This window comes from Artibeus jamaicensis, unplaced genomic scaffold (genome assembly GCF_021234435.1).
Source record: "Artibeus jamaicensis isolate MK-2021 breed Jamaican fruit bat unplaced genomic scaffold, CSHL_Jam_final contig_471, whole genome shotgun sequence".
Taxonomy (NCBI): domain Eukaryota; kingdom Metazoa; phylum Chordata; class Mammalia; order Chiroptera; family Phyllostomidae; genus Artibeus; species Artibeus jamaicensis.
The window spans coordinates 3,848,636-3,866,103 of NW_026521850.1; the positions used below are offsets into that span (position 1 = coordinate 3,848,636).

Sequence of the window (17,468 nt, forward strand, 5' to 3'; positions counted from 1 at the left end):
CAGGGTGTCGGCACTGTGGCTAACGAAGGGCCGGGCATGAGTGCCAGTGCCACTGTCACTTACTGGGGAGAAAGGCTGTCTCTCCATGCACTGCCCACCCCCTCTCCAGAGTGGAGGGCATTAGCTCAGCGCACGCGGCACCTGGGGCCAGAGAAGATGAGCCAGGCCCTTTGGAGGACACGTTCCCAGTGCGCTCCAGGCCTGCCTTGCGGCCGTGCCGGCAGCTCTCCACCCCGCCACCCAACTGGAAGCGGGCACCTGGTGGTCCTGACACCAACTGTGAGGAGAGCCCCTGGGCCCGAGACGAGAGAGAGGCTGGGGACCACCCTGCTGCAGGCCGAGGGGTGGCCACACAGCTCCTCGCATGACCTGAAAAACCCACTCACATCTGTGTGCAAACAAACCAAACAGTTTAATGGCAGGGGTGGGGGAAAACAACCGAGAAGCATCCGTGGGCCCCGGTCCCCCGCTTCTCCCTGAGGCGTTGGCGAGAGTGTGCACGTGGAAGGGCCACTTTGGCGCTGCCCGCGCAGAGGAGCTGAGCAGGCGGCGGCACGCAGGCACTGGGAGAAGCGCCACACCTGCTCAGCTCCTCCAGCCACCAAAGCCCTGGACAGACCTGCAAGGAAGCGCCGGGAGAGGGGCAGGTCAGCCTCTGGGCTCACGCAGCTGCCGGTGCTCACGCCGCAGGCTCTGTGTCTTCGCTGTCACACGACTTATGACGACCAAGCACCTAGACTGGCCCGTGGGCCTGGGAACCACTAGTAGGCACCTCTCGAGTCCTGCCTGCCAGCCTCTGCCGACTGGGAGGCCCATCCCTCTCTCAGACGTGGCCCTGCAGGAGGCTCGGCCTGGCGCCACCCGCCACACCCCTGCTGAGGTCGGCAAAGCCGCAGAACCCCCGAGCTTCCAGGACAAGCTTTCAAAGCAGGAAGTACACACAAACAGAGCACAAGCTGGCACGGGGTTTCCATGCACCACCCACTCCATCACCCTCACTCAATGCCTCCACACCAGAGATACTCACGAGTTAGAGGATCCAAAGGTGAACCCTGGGAAAGACAAGAAGGGCGACATTAAGACACACATGCACTTGAAGAACAAGAGGTGCCCCCAAGGGCACTCTCCCCCGCCTCTGTGCAGACAGAAGGCGGGCCCCACAGGGCGGCGAGTTGTCTTCAAGTTATTTTAAGGGCTCGTCCCTCGTCCCTGCGAGTGCAGGCACAGGGTCTGGCCCGGCCCCTCTTGCTGAGCTTCACGGGGCCGCACAGACCCGTTTCGTTGGGAAAATGTGTTTTCTCGGCTTTCCTGCCCACTTCCTTCCTCCTCTCCTTGGGGCCAGAGGCCCGGCTCTGCTGCCCGCTGCCCGCACCCGTGCCCAAGCGGGCCCCTTGGGGGGGTCCTTGCGTGTCCATCTCCACAACAGCGGCAGTGCCAGCCTCCCGAGTGGGCCGCACAGACAGAAACAGCACATACATGCCCACTGTCTGAGAGGCAGAGCAGCAAACAAAGACATTTCATGAAGTTTCTACATCTTACTTTTTTTGTTTGCTGGCTTGGGTTTTTAAACCAATTTAGTAAGGTGATTATTTTGGGTTCTCAAATCTTGAGAAGAAAACCCAGCTGGCCATTTACTTGGTAAGAAAAGGCACAACGCTCCAAGTCCAGTTCCAATCTACACAGAGCACCTGCAGCCTCTAGAGCACCTGCAGCCTCTAGAGCACCTGCAGCCTCTAGAGCACCACCCCAAACGCCCGGCAGACACCACTCATTTCTCGGCGGGTGGGGCAGAGCTGGGGCACCAGCCGAGCAAAAGTGGGAGGGACCACCGTGCGGAGGACCCGGAGGACCGCCTGCCTACCTCCTGTGCCCGATCCAAAGCCAGAGAAGCCTCCGCTCTGGGTGCCGAAGCCCGCGGTCTGCTGGGACAGTGACCCGAACGTCGGCGCGTTCTGGCTGGCGAGGGTCCCGAAAGACGTGGTGTTGCTGCTGCTCCCGAACCTGGAGCCGGAGAGAAACCGCAGGGTTATTATGGCCACGCTGCCCTGTGTCTGGAAGCCTCGGCAGCCTCAGGCTGCGTGACAGACGTGCCCTGAGGGACCCGACCAGCAGCCTCCCAGAGAGAACCGGCCAGAGCCGGAGCAAGCTGCCTCCGCTTTCGGAAGCAAGACACCAGGACGGCACCCTGGACTGCAGCTTGTCCGGGGTGTGAGCTTTGTCCACTGTCCGAGATGCCGGCCGCTTGGAAATGGAGCAGTACTGCGTTTTTTTGCTCTGTTTCCAATAATTTTGGACTTTATCCCCCCATTTCAGCATTTCTCACCAACGGAACTCCCCCGCCTCTATCCATTCCTCTCTGAATGTCCACGCGGAGGCAAGGTGTCATCCACAGGCACCGCCCAGCGTGGCCCTGCCACTCCCACCTCGGCCCTCCCCCAAACTACAGTGGGCACTCCTCAGATGTCCGCCGGGTCAGAGGCCAGGGGCATGACACGGGGGGGGGGAGGGGGGAAATGACACAATGGGCTCTGCGGAGATGTCACACTGGGATCGTCCGTCGGTCCTCACTGGTCCTGGCCCACTGCGCCAGCGGCCGGGACCCCTGGGAGAGCCCCTCCGAGGCGGTAAAGGCAGTAAATGAAACCTCAAGCTTCCCGGCCGTCACGAGCCCTCCAGCAACTGCGGAGCTCTGTGCTGGTGGGCGGTGACTGCTCGGCGTCACTGAGACCTGCCGAGAACGTCGGCATCACCGAGACCTGCTGAGAACACTGGGGTCGGGCATCAGTCAGTCCCAATGAGCCTTTAAAAGCTTTTTCTTGACCTGAATTCTTGGGGTTTCCTGGAGGAAACTTAAAAACCCGTCACTCTCCACATAAACCCGAGGAGCAACACAAAGATTTGCCCATTTTTCTGGAAACTTGCCAACGCTTCTGCCCCGGGTTCTTTTGTGGAGGGTGTGAGCAAGAACACCAGCTCATTTTCAAGAAAGAGATGGTATCACCTCCCCAAGACTCACCCCAGAACAAACCCTCCTCCCCTAACCTTTAGCTTTGCGTCCAGTGCCGAGGGCAAGAGGTCAGTGAGACGTTCTTGTCGGACACTGGCACCTCCTCTGAACGAGGTGCTTTGATGCCGGGACCACGTGTATTTTATTGGGGCTTCGTGGTGCGGGGAAAGCTGTTTTCTCCTGGGGGTTTTGGCAACCAGACTGAACTACCAGGGCCCTTGAAGGCCACTGCCTGATGTGAGGCATTTTTAAGTGAGGACGTGAACAGGGCCGTAGGGCAGCTTTGCGAGCTGAGCGGTCACCCACTCTCAAATGTGCGGCGCCCCCTTAGTGCCCAGTATGGAAGCCGGCCCAGGGGACTGCGGAAAAACACCCTCTCTGGGGTCTGGAGTGGAGGAGGGGACACAGGAGCAGCTTGCTCAAGGACAGTGGTCTAAGGCACAACCACCCGAAAGGAAACGGTCTGGTGAGAGTGACTCACTCAGAATTTCCAAGCAGAAGTGACAACACGAGGGACAATCCTGGCTGCAAAGGAGCCATGGAAGGACTGTTTCTCTTCCTTTAACCAATCATTTCGCTGCAGCCAGAGCACAGGGCTCTGCCCACCAGTACTGTCCACACCAGGAACAGCAACGAGGCTGACGTCCCCTCACAGACTCTACGGAGTCTGGCTGGAAGAAACAAGCCTTCGCAGGGAGCAGAGGAATCCTGGAGCGACTGGTTTCCATGGGGCTCACGGTCAAGAGCAGGGAAAATACAAGGACGTCCTCCTCAAACCCGGAGCGCCGGGCCGGCCGCAGGTGCCCTCCCCAGGGGCTTACCCGAATCCTCCCGCGCTGGCAGCCGCGGTGCCCTCTCCGAACACTTTGCCTCCCGTCGAGCCCAGAGGGCTTGTAAAGGCTGGGGCTGCCCCGAATGCTGGCACCCCTCCAAACCCAGGGGACCCCCCAAAAGTAGGAGGGCTGCCAAACACTGGAGCAGCACCGAAGCCACCTGAGCAAAACAGAGGCAAACAGAAACGGGGGAAGAGAGAAGGGGAAAAGAAGACAGTGAGCAGTGAGAAACCAAATCAAAAGAGGAGGGAAGAAAGGGAAAATACGTTAGAAACCCGGGTACAGAGAACTCTGACAAAGAGCAACCCCCTTTCTATCAGCAAAACAATGTAAACCAAAGCCAACCCAACCACCAAACCACCTCCTCCCCCGGTTCCAGCCGGGGGCTGGGGTCTGCTCGGGAGACCGCTCCTGGGGACCGTGACAGCCCAGCAGACCCCGAATTCGTCCGTGGGGTCCCGGGCCCTCCCAGAGGTAAGCTGGACCTGCCAGCTCCAAGTCCTGTCAAGTCGATCATCACCAAGAATCAACTTGGTGCATTTCAGGTCCCTTCCTGGCCCCGCAGCACTGTTTTGAGATTCTTCACTATAAAATCATCCTCAAAACCCCCAGCTCCTATCCAGCTGCCAAAGACGACGGACAGTTTTATGGCTCATCACCACGCAGCCGAGGCGTCACTGCATGGAAACCCACAGGGTGACACTAGAAGCTCTGAGTCCCCTCTTGGGAGACCTGGGGGCCGGGTCATGGCCTCTCGAAGGGAGAGCTGCACGATGCTGGCACCCTGCCAGGGCTTTTTACTTATTTAAAGCTATCGGCTCTCACGTCTCTTACCACCGTCTCTCTCTCTCTCTCTGTGCAGAAGAATTTTTAGAAAAATGCTTTCTCCCTGCAGCCTGGACCCCTCCTCCTCAGTAAGAGGGCACACCGCGTGTCTCCTCTGATAACACTGCACCAACTGGTCACACATCGGCTGTGGGGAGGCCCCAAGGCCAAGGCGCCCTCCGCAGGCTCCTGGCCCTGCTGCTCACGTGGCCACGGGCGGTGGGGCGGGAGGAGGGACTGTCCTTCCCTCACTGTTCCTTCTGCTCCTGAGGAGGGTCCCAAAACCCCAAGACACTGTTTACCTTATTCTAGGCCATCAGCAGAGAGACTTGGGGAGTGTCTATTGAATGAAATGGGACGAACGGTAAAAGAACCATCCGTGCTCCAGGAGAGTATTTCTTAAATGAGGACTTGTCCGGTAGCCACACGCCGAAGGCACCAAGGCAGCGTAGGCGCAAGGCAGGGATTAGGCCACAGGGACCTGGCCGGTCTTCTCGCCTCTTCCAGGAAGTGAACCCCGCAAAGAGGGTCAATGGGCCCTCTCCGAGAAGCCTTGGCCCACCACCAGCCTCGGCCCTGGGACCAGGAAGCCCCAGCTGCCTTTCTCCTTAACTGCTCTGTCGTGACTGGACTTGGCTGGCAGAGCATCTGCAGGCCCGCGCCACTGAGAAGATGCTTTCCGCTGAGGCTCACATTTGGGGTGAACACTCTGTATTTTAAAACCGTGGGTGAAATTCCAAGCTATGGTAACGAGGACTGATGGGTTACAAATATAACGGACTGGAAAAAAAAGTGCTAAACCCCCTCACAGCTGAATTATTCACGGCGGATCCCAGATCCAGTTACCCTTTCTTTCTAGACACACAGGGCTCTCTAGTGCTGGGGCCTCCCGCGTATTCAGACCTCGTGGTGGAGGCGAGTGAAAAGCGAGAAGCCAACAGGACACAGAAAGGGAAGTGGACGGGGAGGGAGCGAAGTTGTGCCTGTGCGCGCACACTCGCAAGGCCTGCGCACAAAGCTGGGTCACAGCTAAGTGAGCCGGGAAGAGAAGGCTCGCTCTGGTCTTGTTTCTGGAGACGGCAACCTGCTCCTGATGCCAGAAGGGGCTTGATTTTACTAGATGCCGTGTTCCCATGGTTTTCTTCTCCAGATCAGAATAAAAAACATACCAGTGACCGACGACACTAAAACATGTGATTTGCCGAGACCCCCTCGAATGCCAAGCTCGAACACGCTCAGGGAACCCAGATGCCCACTCCACAGGCAAGCAGACTGAGGCCTGGAGATGTGTCCTCTGTCCACGCTCAGCGAGCTGGTACAGGGTGGGGCTGGGGCTGGAACGAGGGACGCAAGGGCCACCTCTCACTTAACCATGGCGTGCCACCCCCACCTTCCTCCACCGCCACTAACCCGGCACCTCCAGCAACAGAGCGGGGTGAACCCAGGGGACTGAACGCGACAAGGTCACTTCCAGCCTACCCCTCCCGTGTCCTTCCCTCCATCGGTGTAATTCCCTAACACGACTGGGCTGGGGGAGGACGGGCACGTCTGGGACTTTTCAAAGACCCTCCTGGACCCTCAGTCTGAGCCCCTGGGAGAGCCGAGTGCCGATCTGCCGATCCTGACGCCTCGGCTCTCGTGCCGCCCGGGCAGCTGGGTGGCTGCTGCGTCCAGGACAGCTGTCCCGATGCCCAGGCACCGCTGTCCGCGGACACACACCACCCTGTCACCTGTTCAGCATGTATTTGCCAGGGGGCTTTCTCTGTCTGAGGTCTCAAACTCAGTGGTTTCGTGGGGCGCATAATCAAACAGCAAAACTATTCTGAAAGGGATGAACGTTTTTCTCTAAGACTGAAAGTTAAAGCATCGGGCTCCCCAATCAATAGGGACCTGATTCCGGGATAAGGAACGAGACGTAAGGAAAACACACGAGTCGAAGAAACATTATTACCAGGTTCCTGAAGAAGACAGGCCTGACGATTAATGAACTAAACTCTCTTAGTCAAGGAACATTCGCCTTGTTAACGAGGAGTGAGAGCCTTTAAATTGTTCACTGCAAGGAAAGCTGGGGCCAAACTAAAGCTGTACCGCTCATTTCTCGTCCATTTTAATTTCTAGGAACAAAAACTGACAACTGGGGCCTCACCCAGGCCCGCCCAGGTCTGAGGGACCGTGCACAGGGCCAGGGGAACCGCGGCCCCCGGGCCCTGCGAGGGGGCCCAGGTGCTGACTGGGTGCCGTCCTGGTCAGAGGCCCCGTGCGTCGCGCCTGCCAGTAGGGTCCTTCCTCCCACCCCAGGGGAGCCTGGGCGGAAGAACTGCTTGTTCAGCCAACATCCCCCTCCTGCCCCGCCTGAAAAACAGCACACGAGCCTTTTCGCACGACTGTCCGTGCCACAGGGACGGGCAGGCAGACCCCCTGGAGACCTCGGAGACAGAGACAGGGCAGAGGCAGGTGACGGAAATGAAGTATGTTTTGGAGTCTAAACATACAATGTCCTTGAAAGATGTTGATTCCAATGTAATAATACGCGGTTATAAAACGTCACAGTTCATGAGTACTTGAAGTGATGCCGGGCTGAAGAGGTCTCGGCTACTGGGGGCACCGCCTGCGAGAGCCAACTGCGCCGTGTGTGTGAGCTGCGTGTGCGCCTGGGCGTAGTGTATGTGCATCCAATGTGTTCGTATTTGTTAGATTCAAACGGAAGCAAAACGCGCGAGTCGGCAAAGACGACAAAGCGATACAGACAAAAGAAATTACACAACCTGTCTTACGTGTGCCCTCGCTTTGGTCCTGTAGTGGCTAAATAGTTGCGTTTCCCTTCCTAAAAAGACTCTAAGTTCTCTTCAAGGCTCCATTACATACGTTCTGTGCTTTTCAATACGTCTCGGGAGACCCAGAGCAGTGTGAGGCACAGGGAGGGGAGCCCCTTCACCCCCTGCAACCCGCCTCCTTCTGGACAGCCGCACATACGTGGCTCTACGCACAGAAGTAACCCCAGAAGGTAAGGACACCGATACCTGTTTTGTTTGGTGCGGAAAACCCGAAGCCTTGGGACGCCACACTTCCTCCGCCGGAGCTGAAGGTGCCGGCTGGCTTCTGCTCCCCAAACGAGGAGCTGGCAAAGCTGCCAAACGTCTTGGCCCCGCTGTTTCCGAACAGGCTAGAGGGGCCTGAGGGGACAAAAGGCATGCGTGAGGGAGGTCAGAGGGAGGACACCTGTTTACTCCTCGTTTACCTTTCGGGGCAGAGAAGGAAGAACCCTCAGCTGGGCATTCGGGGGAAGGGTGTCAGTGAAGAGGGTATGCGGAGCGGAGGCGAACGGACACCTTCTCTGGTCCACTGCGCCTTGATGGCCAGTGTTTAACCACACCGGGGCCTGGGCTCAGGGTGTCCTGACAGGCACAGAGCGAAGCCGCAGCAGGGGCTCCCTTGCAGACACCCGTCTGCACTGCCGCAGGGGCGAGGTCTCGGCGTGGAGGACCAGCAGAGCGGCTTCCCTCCAGAAAGGTTTCTCCTGAGAGTGAGGCTTGTTTTCACCCATCTCCTCATAAACACCACCCTCAAGTTCAGTCGAACCCAAGAGAATGACACTAGGGCAAATCCAAGCCACGGGTGCCGGCCCCCAGCCTTCTGCCTTCGCAGCCAAGCCTGGCCTGCTCGGAGAATGCAGTGGACAGCGAGCACGGGGCTGCGGCTGAGCCTATGGGAGCCAGGCATGTTCTGAGAAGGGAAGAGAGGCCAGCAAGATTCCCTCTGAGAAGTTCAATTAAGGTCCCGACCTTCCATATTCACATCTATGAGTCACTCCTTCAAACATGCTCCAAACCCCCCCCAACGACGAAGGAAAACTGACAGCTAAACCCAGGATGGGTGACAAGCATCTGTCTCCCCACCTCGTGCGGACAGGTGTTTTATTAAAACGCGTTCGAACCCACCGGAGGCTGGTGGGACGAGCTCGGGGGGGAGGGAGGGTGACTCTGTGCCAGGTGGGAAGCTCGAGTGTCTCCAGGTGCCCGTGGTGGACGTGGCAGGAGAAAGGGGGGGTCAAGAGGGCCCCTCACTCTTGAGTCAAGCTGTCTGAAGGGGCGGTCGGCCCACCACTAACCTGCCAGCGCGCAGGACCCCCTCACCCTGCTGCGGACCCCATGCGTGTGCGACGTGCCCGTTAATGCCGCAGCTGCAGTGCTTGGTCTGCAGTCCTGGAGCGAGTGGCCTCACCTCAGGAACACGCCCGCCTCCAGCTGCCAGGCCCCCGTGACGCGGAGCCTCGGACCACCGCACGGCCGCCCGCTCTCTGAAACTACTGCTGACGGAGCGAGAGCTGGGCCGCGAGGTGCCTGCTCCACAGCGGGGGCGGTCAGCCCTTATTTCGGTCCCTGGGCTCGCACCCCGAGCTCTTCGGTGGCCGTCCACTTGACACTGGGGACGGGGCCAGGCTTCTCAGTCACTCCTCCAGCCCGGAGGTCCCGAGCAGGACCTGCGATTTTCTGACTTAGTGTGAACGAAGCACAGTTTCAAAGGGCAAACGAAGTCACACTCATGATTAAAAGCTGCATCTCCTCTTGGAGAAATTCAAAATTCAAAATACAGAGGGAAAATGATCTTACTGAGACCGTGTTGGGAGACCTAATTTCCTGAGAGGCCAGAGAACATTGACAAGTTCTTGGGCCTCTTTACCCCTTTGCCTCTTTGAGAATCCCTTGTCTTTAAGATGTTCATAGCACATTATAATAAACCAGCATGAGTTTTGCATTCAGACCTGCCTTAGAATACCTCTGAACCAGGATGCTGAGCAGGACTTGACCTGGCCGAGCCCCAGGTCCCACGCACACGAGGCGGGGATGGCAGCTGTGCCCACGCAAAGCCACTGTGAGGAGCGAGTGCGGCGACGCTGGGCCCCTGGCAGGGCCTCAGGAAACACAGCTGCCCTGTTTCTTTGGTGTTGCCCCGCCACGTCCCAATCACTGTCCGTGTGATCAAACTCCAGTAGCGCAGCTGCAGGAAAGGCACTTCCTTTTTCTCCTGCGAAGACGGCAAGACTGCCACCGTTGAAGCTGTCACGGCTGCTGTCTCCAGTCTCAAAAGGAGCCCACACACTGAGCCGCTTCAGGCTGTGGGTTGCTCCGAACCAAGCGGCCGAACACACTACTTTTCTGTTCCTACAGTCAGCATGTTTCTCGGCTGTCTCCCAACGGCTCCCAAATATCCCAGCCTCTAGGTCTTGAAAATATGGCGAAGAAGAGATTCTCTTGGTTGTTGGAGCAGCGTTTCACTGCCGAAGATCCTCGTAAGCCAGTGAGAGAGCTTGCCCTGGGGAGCCGCCTGCCGCCTCCCCTCTGGGCGACGGTGCAGGGGACGCTGGCACGGCGACTCTCTCGGACTTTCTGTTTGGCGAAGACACCGGCACAGCCCGGCATCGCCTGTGAACGTGACCACAGAGACCAGGCCCCGTGTCCTCCTGCAGCCTCCTGACCCCGATGAGCACTCAGCACACACTGAGAGGGACTTCCAAGAAGCGCCCATCCAGGACACGTTCCGAGACCTTTTCTTGAAAAGGAGCTGCCAAGGGAGCCTCGTGAGCCCGAGCGCCTCCCCAAACAGCTTACACACACACACACACACACACACACACACACACACACACACACACACACACACACACACACAGTCTTTCAGGCCCCTGGACAGAAAGGCACGCGCCGAGGACAGTTCCGCCCAGCATCCGCAGACAAGACCCAGGAGGCAGCAGGTACTCACACCGACCACCTACCGACCCGCTGCGGTGCCCAACTTTAAACGGCCCCTGGGATTCACAGTGGACCTGGGCGCCGTCTCCGGAGAAGGTGAAGAGACCTGCACAACGTGCGGGCCTGCGCACACAGCACACACACCCACACAGCAGCGTGCGCCGCTCATGCTTCTCCGTCTTCACCGAGCTCTAGTCACTGCTCAGGGGTGCGGCGGGGGGGAGGGGGGGCAGCCTCGGGACCTGGCCCACTGGACCTGCCAGTCACAAGGGGCCTGCCGGTTGCCCGACTGGCGCTCAGACCGCTGTCTGCAAGGGGGAACGCGTGGGTGGCGCCACGAGGAAGGAGCACAGGGCTGTTACCTAGGCACACCTGGGAGGAGTGAGTCACACCGCAGAGCCAGGAGGATTCTGGGAGGCAACCTGGTGGGGCAGAGCTCTGGAAACACACCCGGATCAAACTCTGGCTAAACTACTCATGGTGGTTGCCTCCCCGGGTCCACACCCCTTCTCTGTCCTCGTGGATAAAATGGGGATGGCCACATCTGAAACACTGTTGTGGGAAGGGGCCAGACCGCAGACACAGAGCACCCAGCATGCAGACTCGCCCGGGAGCAGAACACAGGGCCGAGGACTGTGTGCGGACGGGGAGTCGCTGCGGCCCAGCGACCCGAGGCCATGCTGCACAGGAAGAAACTCACACTCCCCCTGAAGGGAGGGGCGGAGGAACAGTGTGAACCTGGACTGAAGCAGGGAGAAGGTGCTGGGGAAACCGAGTCTGAGTCAGAAAAGCATATGTACATTTTTAAACACTCACCTGAGGGTATGTTTATTGATGGGGAGGGAGGCAGGGAAAGGGCCGGAGAGACAGAGAAAGAGAAAGGGAGGCCCCTGGCTGGTGTAGCTCAGTGGATTGAGCATGGGCCTGTGAACCAGACAATCGAGGTTCGATTCCCAATCAGGGCGCATTCCTGGGTTGCAGGCCAATTCCCTGCAGGCCAATTCCCAGCAGGGGATGCATGAAAGGCAACCATACATTGATGTTTCTCTCCCTCTCTCCTTCCCCCTTCCCCTCTAAAGATAAATAAATAATAATTTTAAAAAAAAAAGAGAGAGAGAGACACGGATCGGGTACCTCCCATACGCACTCCGCCCAGGAATCGAACATGCAACCTTTCTGGTATCGGGACGATGCCCCAACAACTGAGCCACCTGGCCAGGGCCAGAAAAAAATTTTGGGTCAGCTCACGAAGGTTCCTGAATTTCAGCCTATGGAGCTCGATTTTATGCTGTAGTCAGTGGGAAGTTGCCGAACGGTTTTGAGTAGAAACAGTGGCAAAATAAACGTGGAGTCTCAAGCCACTTAATTTGGTGTGGATTTCCAGTGGGGGAGACTCGGCCACTGTAACCCACAGATGACGATGGGCACACATCCCACAATGACAGGAAAGGGCAGAGAAGGGACAGGACTGAGAGGCAGGAAGAGGACCCGGAGTGCTGGCGCACACAGTCCAGGGAAGGAGCGGTGCTCGCGAGTCCCAGATGCTGCAGAGTCACCGGGAGGAAGAGGCTGTCCCCGGTGACGTGCAGACAGCACTCGTAGCCCTGCGGTCGGGACCAGGCCCTGACTTCTAGATCCTTCTTCTTTTCCTGCTCTTGGTGCTCGGGGCTACAGAGGCTGCCGTCCCTCTCACCATCACATTATACATTTAGTTTTTAAAAACAAACAACAACAAAAAACGGTTAAGTCTTCCCTGTACCCTCTCAAATTCACTTAAACGTCCCCAAGGCACAAGAGTAAACCGCTGGGCAACAACTGCCAGCATCTAGGAGATCAAGACCGGCAGGTGTCTGGTGTCAAGAATAGATGTGCTTATTTTAAACCAGAACGAAAGCATTAGAAACAATGGCGGGCCACAAACGGGCTTGGGGAGGGCACTGCCCAGTCTGCACGGTGTAAATAAACACTCCCGATGTCCCGAGTGTGGGGCTGGGAGAGGTGGGCGCAGCAGACTTGTGAGCAGCGCCAGCCCGTCAATGAGAGAAGGCAATTCTCCGAAAGGCAAGAGTCATGGCATCAGAAGGGAACCAGCCATAAAGACAGGAACTTTTACAAGGGGAGGACTCGCTACAGTTTTAACAAAACAGGCTAGTAACAGCCTCACAGATGACAACTGACCCATGGGGTAAACCCGCACTTGGAACTGCCGTGTTATCAAGTGCCCACTCTGTGCCAGATGCTGTTTGGCACATTATGCAAGACGCAGCTGAATTCCCGACCTGCTACTCTGGCTCTGTGACTCAGCTACCCCCCCACCCGAGAAACCGCCTGACCACTCTGAGCTCGTTCCTCACCAGAGAGCGCAGAGCGCTGCACAGGGCCTGGTGTTCACACTGTGCGCAGCCCTGCAGCTCTGGGTGGTGGCCTCTCACACGGGTCTGACCAGGGGCGGGGCCCGCGCCCGGGCAATGTGCCCTGACAGCGGGGATCAAACCTGCGACCTTGTGGTTCACAGCCCAGCGCTCGGTCCACTGAGCCACACCAGTAGGGGCAGTCTTTCTTTTCATATTACCAGATGGACAGTGACCTTGAGATAACAAATCTGTGGACCCAGCAGCCTGGGGACAGGGCACTTTGCTTCCGACTACAAGGACGCCGTCCTGCCCGTGGGATGCCAGAGACGGCAGACCCCCAACTCCCCGTGTCGGCCCCACCAGCAGCAGGATGTAGATTTTCAAAAAGATTTAAACAAAGAAACTTCTTTCCTTTCCAACCATGAAGAGACAGATGAACAATGAATTTTGAACATTAGCCAGCAGAAGGATACAGCGTCATTTGAAATGAGACAAAAACGCGAGACGTGAGAAGCAACGCGGGCTTCAACTGCTGGGTGACGTTCCTCCTCGGCAGCCGGACTCTAAGCCAGCGCAGAGAGCACCGCAGGAAGGAAAGCCCCGCGTGCCCCCCGAGCACCCCCGGCTCGCTCCCCGATCCCGGTCATGCCTGTCTGCCTGCACTCATTTCCAGTCGTCTCTACCCGAATTCACTGCCACCCTCTCTCTGCAGCTATACTGTCTTTTCAGGATTATATAGGACATTCATGAAAAAACCAAAACTGAAAAACAAGATCGAAACAGACCACACTGCCTTGGGGTAGATATTTTAAATGGGCCTTCTGGACCCTTCCTTTCCACACTTGTCACCAAAGCGTTGATAACACCACAAGGATGACAGTGGCATTAGGGGGTGGAGAGACTGGGAAAACCTGCTCAACTTACTTGAGGCGGCTGTAGATCCAAAGCCCCCACTGGCCGAGCTGAATGGGTTTTTGTTGGCTGCATCCTGGCTGGGTTTCCCTCCAAGGCCACTGAAGAAACCTCCCCCTCTCGTGGTGTTTCCAGACCCAAACACGCTTCCACTGGAGGATGACGGCTGCTGAAGAACAAAAGGGGCAGGAAGCGAGACAGGATGAGAGGCCATGTGCGTGGACCGGAGGCTGGCACAGCCGGCACAGCGGGCACACAGGGGCGAGCAGGGGAGGCCTGGTCAGTGCTGGAATGGACGCGCTCACAGCCACAAGGAAGCCGGGCTCTGCACAGGGCCCTCCGACTAGGCCGAAGCGCCCGGCTTGTCCACGGCCCTCTGAAACCCTGACTTGTGGTGGGTGGGAGCTCTCAACGATGTGCTGCCTGTGGTCTCTGCTCACACGACGCCAGGGGCAAGAAAACCAACCCCTCAAGTGCTCCCCCAGTGAAAAAGCATAAAGACACTTCTAGGCTCTTATGAGCACCTCTTGTTTTGATCCCTCTAGTCTTTGGCTGAACTCATGAGCCATTGCCGATGAGTGGCTCACGCCAGTCTTCTCTCCCAACACGGGCCCTCTTATTCCCCAGTGACTTTGCCAGTGCTGCAGAAAGCCTCAAATGAGCTCCATCGCTGGAGTGATGACCGCCACTGAACCCTGCCCAGGTCTGCAAACGGATGTTGCTAACTCGGGGTGCACGATGACATCACCCACTTCGTGTCTAGAAGTTGGTTCCAGAAGGAAGACCGGTGCTAGGTTGGAGGACCCTGAGCATCAGAGTTAAGTGTGCAACAGTCTCCTTGGCTGATCGTGTCGAGTAAGACACAATTCTAGAAACTGGTTGCTGTGTCCAACTTCCGGGAGCCCCCTTCACAGCGGGGCAGAGCGGTCCCTCTTCTGTGCCACAGGGACGACAGCCCTCCCACCTGGGCATGCTGAGTGAGTGACTCGAGCTGGGGAGCACCGTGCACTTCAGAGCCGTACCCGAAACAACCACACGCTCAGCACGGCTGCCCTTCAGCACTGAACGATGACGGTAACGGACCAACAATCGAGCACTCTCTGTGTGCCAGGCACTCCCTGAGCACTCGAACATCATTTTTTTCACTTGAACCCTTTCCTGTCCAATCTGGACGCCTTCTTTTCATTTCATTCTCTCGCCTAGCTGGCCAGGCTGGAATCACCACATTCCTCGGAGACTGTCCCCAGTTACTGCGGGCACTGGTCACTCTTTCCTTTCTGCTGCTGAGCAGCCCTCCGCCGACGAGGGGCCAGGGTTAACGGCCATCCTGAACAAAGCTGCCACCTCTTACGGCATCTTTTTGTGGCCATGTATTCTCTTCTCTTCTGAGTAAATGCCTAGGACTGGAATTGCCAGCCCATAACATCAGTGTGCATTTAACACACTACGAAACTGCCAACCGACGTTCCAGAACGACCGCCCCATGTCCCACTCCCCCCAGCAACATGTGCAGAGACCTGGCTGCTCTGGAGCGGCCAGCGGTTTCGGCTGCTCCCACCTCTTGGCACACAAAAACACACCAACAACTTCACTACTCACATTCTCTGGGACACTGAAAAGCTGTATCTTGCTGACTGACCAAAAAAATAATCTGGACTCATTCACACAGATGGATATTGTTGTACTGGCCGTTGTCACTGTTTCGTCTGCCTGTCTGAGGGAACGGCAGTCAGAGCCCGACTACACGGGCCGGTGCTGCGTGTTTTAGAGACCCCTGCAGCACGCGGTCGGAGGTCGCCGCTCTGGACCCTCCCCATGTGTGGCTGTCCCAGCGGGTGTGAAGCAGCACCGCACCGCAGTTGCAGTCGGCGTGCCTCTGAGGACCTGCCACGCTGCGCTGGCTTCCACGTGCTTCCTGCCACTTGCACATCCTCTTTCGTCAAGTATCTGTCCACGTGCCTCGTTTATTTTGTAAACTGGGTGTCCTTTTATTTTTGATTCATAGGAGCTCTTTACACAGGGAGGGGCAAAGGTAGGTTTCCAGTTGTTCACATGGAGAATAATAAACAAATAGTAATACAAGAACAAACCCTTTGGCATACTCAGCAACGCGCTTCCGTGCTCCACGCTGCACACTGCAGACAGAAGCTGTCTGGTTTGATGTGTCATAAATATCTCCTCCCAGTCTGCGCCCTGCTTTTTCATCTCGTAACAAGTCTCTTGACGAGCGCTAGTTTGTAATTTTAATGAAGTCCAGGTTTCAATTTTCTTCTTTTATGGTTTGTGCTTTCTGTGTCCTCAGAAATCTTGGTCTGCACAGTGGCTGTAGCCGCTGGCACTGTTGACACTTGGGGCCGGACAGTTCTCTGACCCAGAGGGCTGCAGGGTGTTTGGTGCGCCCCCGGACCGCGCCCACTAGATGCCAGTAGAACCCCCCACTCACGACCAAGCAGGTCTCCAGACACTGTGACTGTGAGCATCCCTGGGGGACAAAACCGATGCTGGCTGACAAGCACCAGCCTACTCCAAGGTAGCAAAGATATTTTAAGATTCCTCTTTCACCCTGACTGATACAACTCGGTTGGCTGGGCATCGTTCTACAAAGCGGAAGGCCGCTGGTGAATTCCCAGTCAGGGCACGTGCCTTGGCCTTTGGTTGGGGTGTGTGCAAGAGGCAACCGATTGATGTTTCTCTTCCTCTCTTTCTCCCTCCCTTCCCCTCTCTAAATACAAATAAATAAAATCTTTAAAAAAATTCCTCTTTTCGCATTTGGTTTTCAGAAGGTTAACTCTGATGTGTCCAGTTGTGGTTTTCTAGTATTTATTCTGAATTTCTTAGATCTGTGAATGACTGTTTATCAACAAGTTTGAAAAAGATTGGTGATAGTTTCTTCATTTAATTTTTTTCTTTTTGAAGATTTCATTTATTTTTAGAGAGAGGGGAAGGGAGAGAGAAAGAGAGGGAGAAAAACATCAGTGTGTGGCTGCTTCTCCTATGGCTTCCACTGGGGACCTGCCTGCAACCCAGGCATGTGCCTTGACTGGGAATCAAACTGGCGACCCTTTGGTTCTCAGCCCACGTTCAATCCACTGAGCTACACCAGCCAGGGCTTCATGTACTATTTTTCAACCCTATTCTGTCCCCTCTCTTTCTGGGACTCTGACAACAAATACAGTGGACTGCTGCTACTGTCATCCATGTCACTTACATTGTCTCTTGTTCCCGGTCTCTGAGCTTCGTTTTGGGTAACTTCGGTGGACACGTCTTCAAGTTCCCTGTTCTTCTGTAGCACTCACTGTTGTTACCCTGTCTAGTCATTTTTTATGTCATTTCGGATACTGAACTTTAACTTCAGGTACAGATCATGGCCTCGTTTTTGTAATTCCCATTTGTTTGCTGAGATTCTTTATCAATCATTCCTTCATTTTCTTGTAAGTCCTTGAATACAACAGTTACTCTGATAACTTTGTCTGAGAGTTCTAATATCTGGATCATCTATACGCTGTTTCTGTTGACTTCCAAAATATAACTGTGAGGCCCCTTCCGCTTCTACTTCTTCACATGTTATATAATCATTTGGGGGGAGGGGTGCACCTACTGGTCTCTGTACAGAAGAGAACCCTTGTGCGGTTCCTCCAGAGCGTGGGGGCCTCTCCTTCACCTGCGCCCTGAAGTGAGGAGGCAGGCGTCCCGACTTCTCCAGCAGCTGGATGGGAACAGAGACACCAACCTGCTGTCTTTGCTTCGGGTTTGGTCTAAGTTATTCGTCTCACTGCGTGTCTGGGCA

The 17,468-nt window shown here is 56.4% G+C and overlaps 1 protein-coding gene across 2 annotated transcripts in view; it reads right to left on the bottom strand.

Moving 5' to 3' along the window:
* Positions 1–393: 393 nt before the first annotated feature.
* Positions 394–17,468, bottom strand: part of NUP214 (nucleoporin 214) — a 78,999-nt gene continuing 61,924 nt past the window's right edge. The window contains exons 31-36 of one of the 2 annotated variants that reach the window (XM_037158519.2): positions 13,694–13,850; positions 7,686–7,838; positions 3,829–4,000; positions 1,862–2,001; positions 1,028–1,052; positions 394–619 (exon numbers count right to left, since the gene is read on the bottom strand). In XM_037158519.2, the coding sequence (XP_037014414.2) occupies positions 586–619; positions 1,028–1,052; positions 1,862–2,001; positions 3,829–4,000; positions 7,686–7,838; positions 13,694–13,850 (681 nt within the window). In that variant the 3' untranslated portion in view covers positions 394–585. The remainder of the gene's footprint in view (positions 620–1,027; positions 1,053–1,861; positions 2,002–3,828; positions 4,001–7,685; positions 7,839–13,693; positions 13,851–17,468) is intronic. The other variant, XM_037158523.2, reaches the window with a different exon arrangement.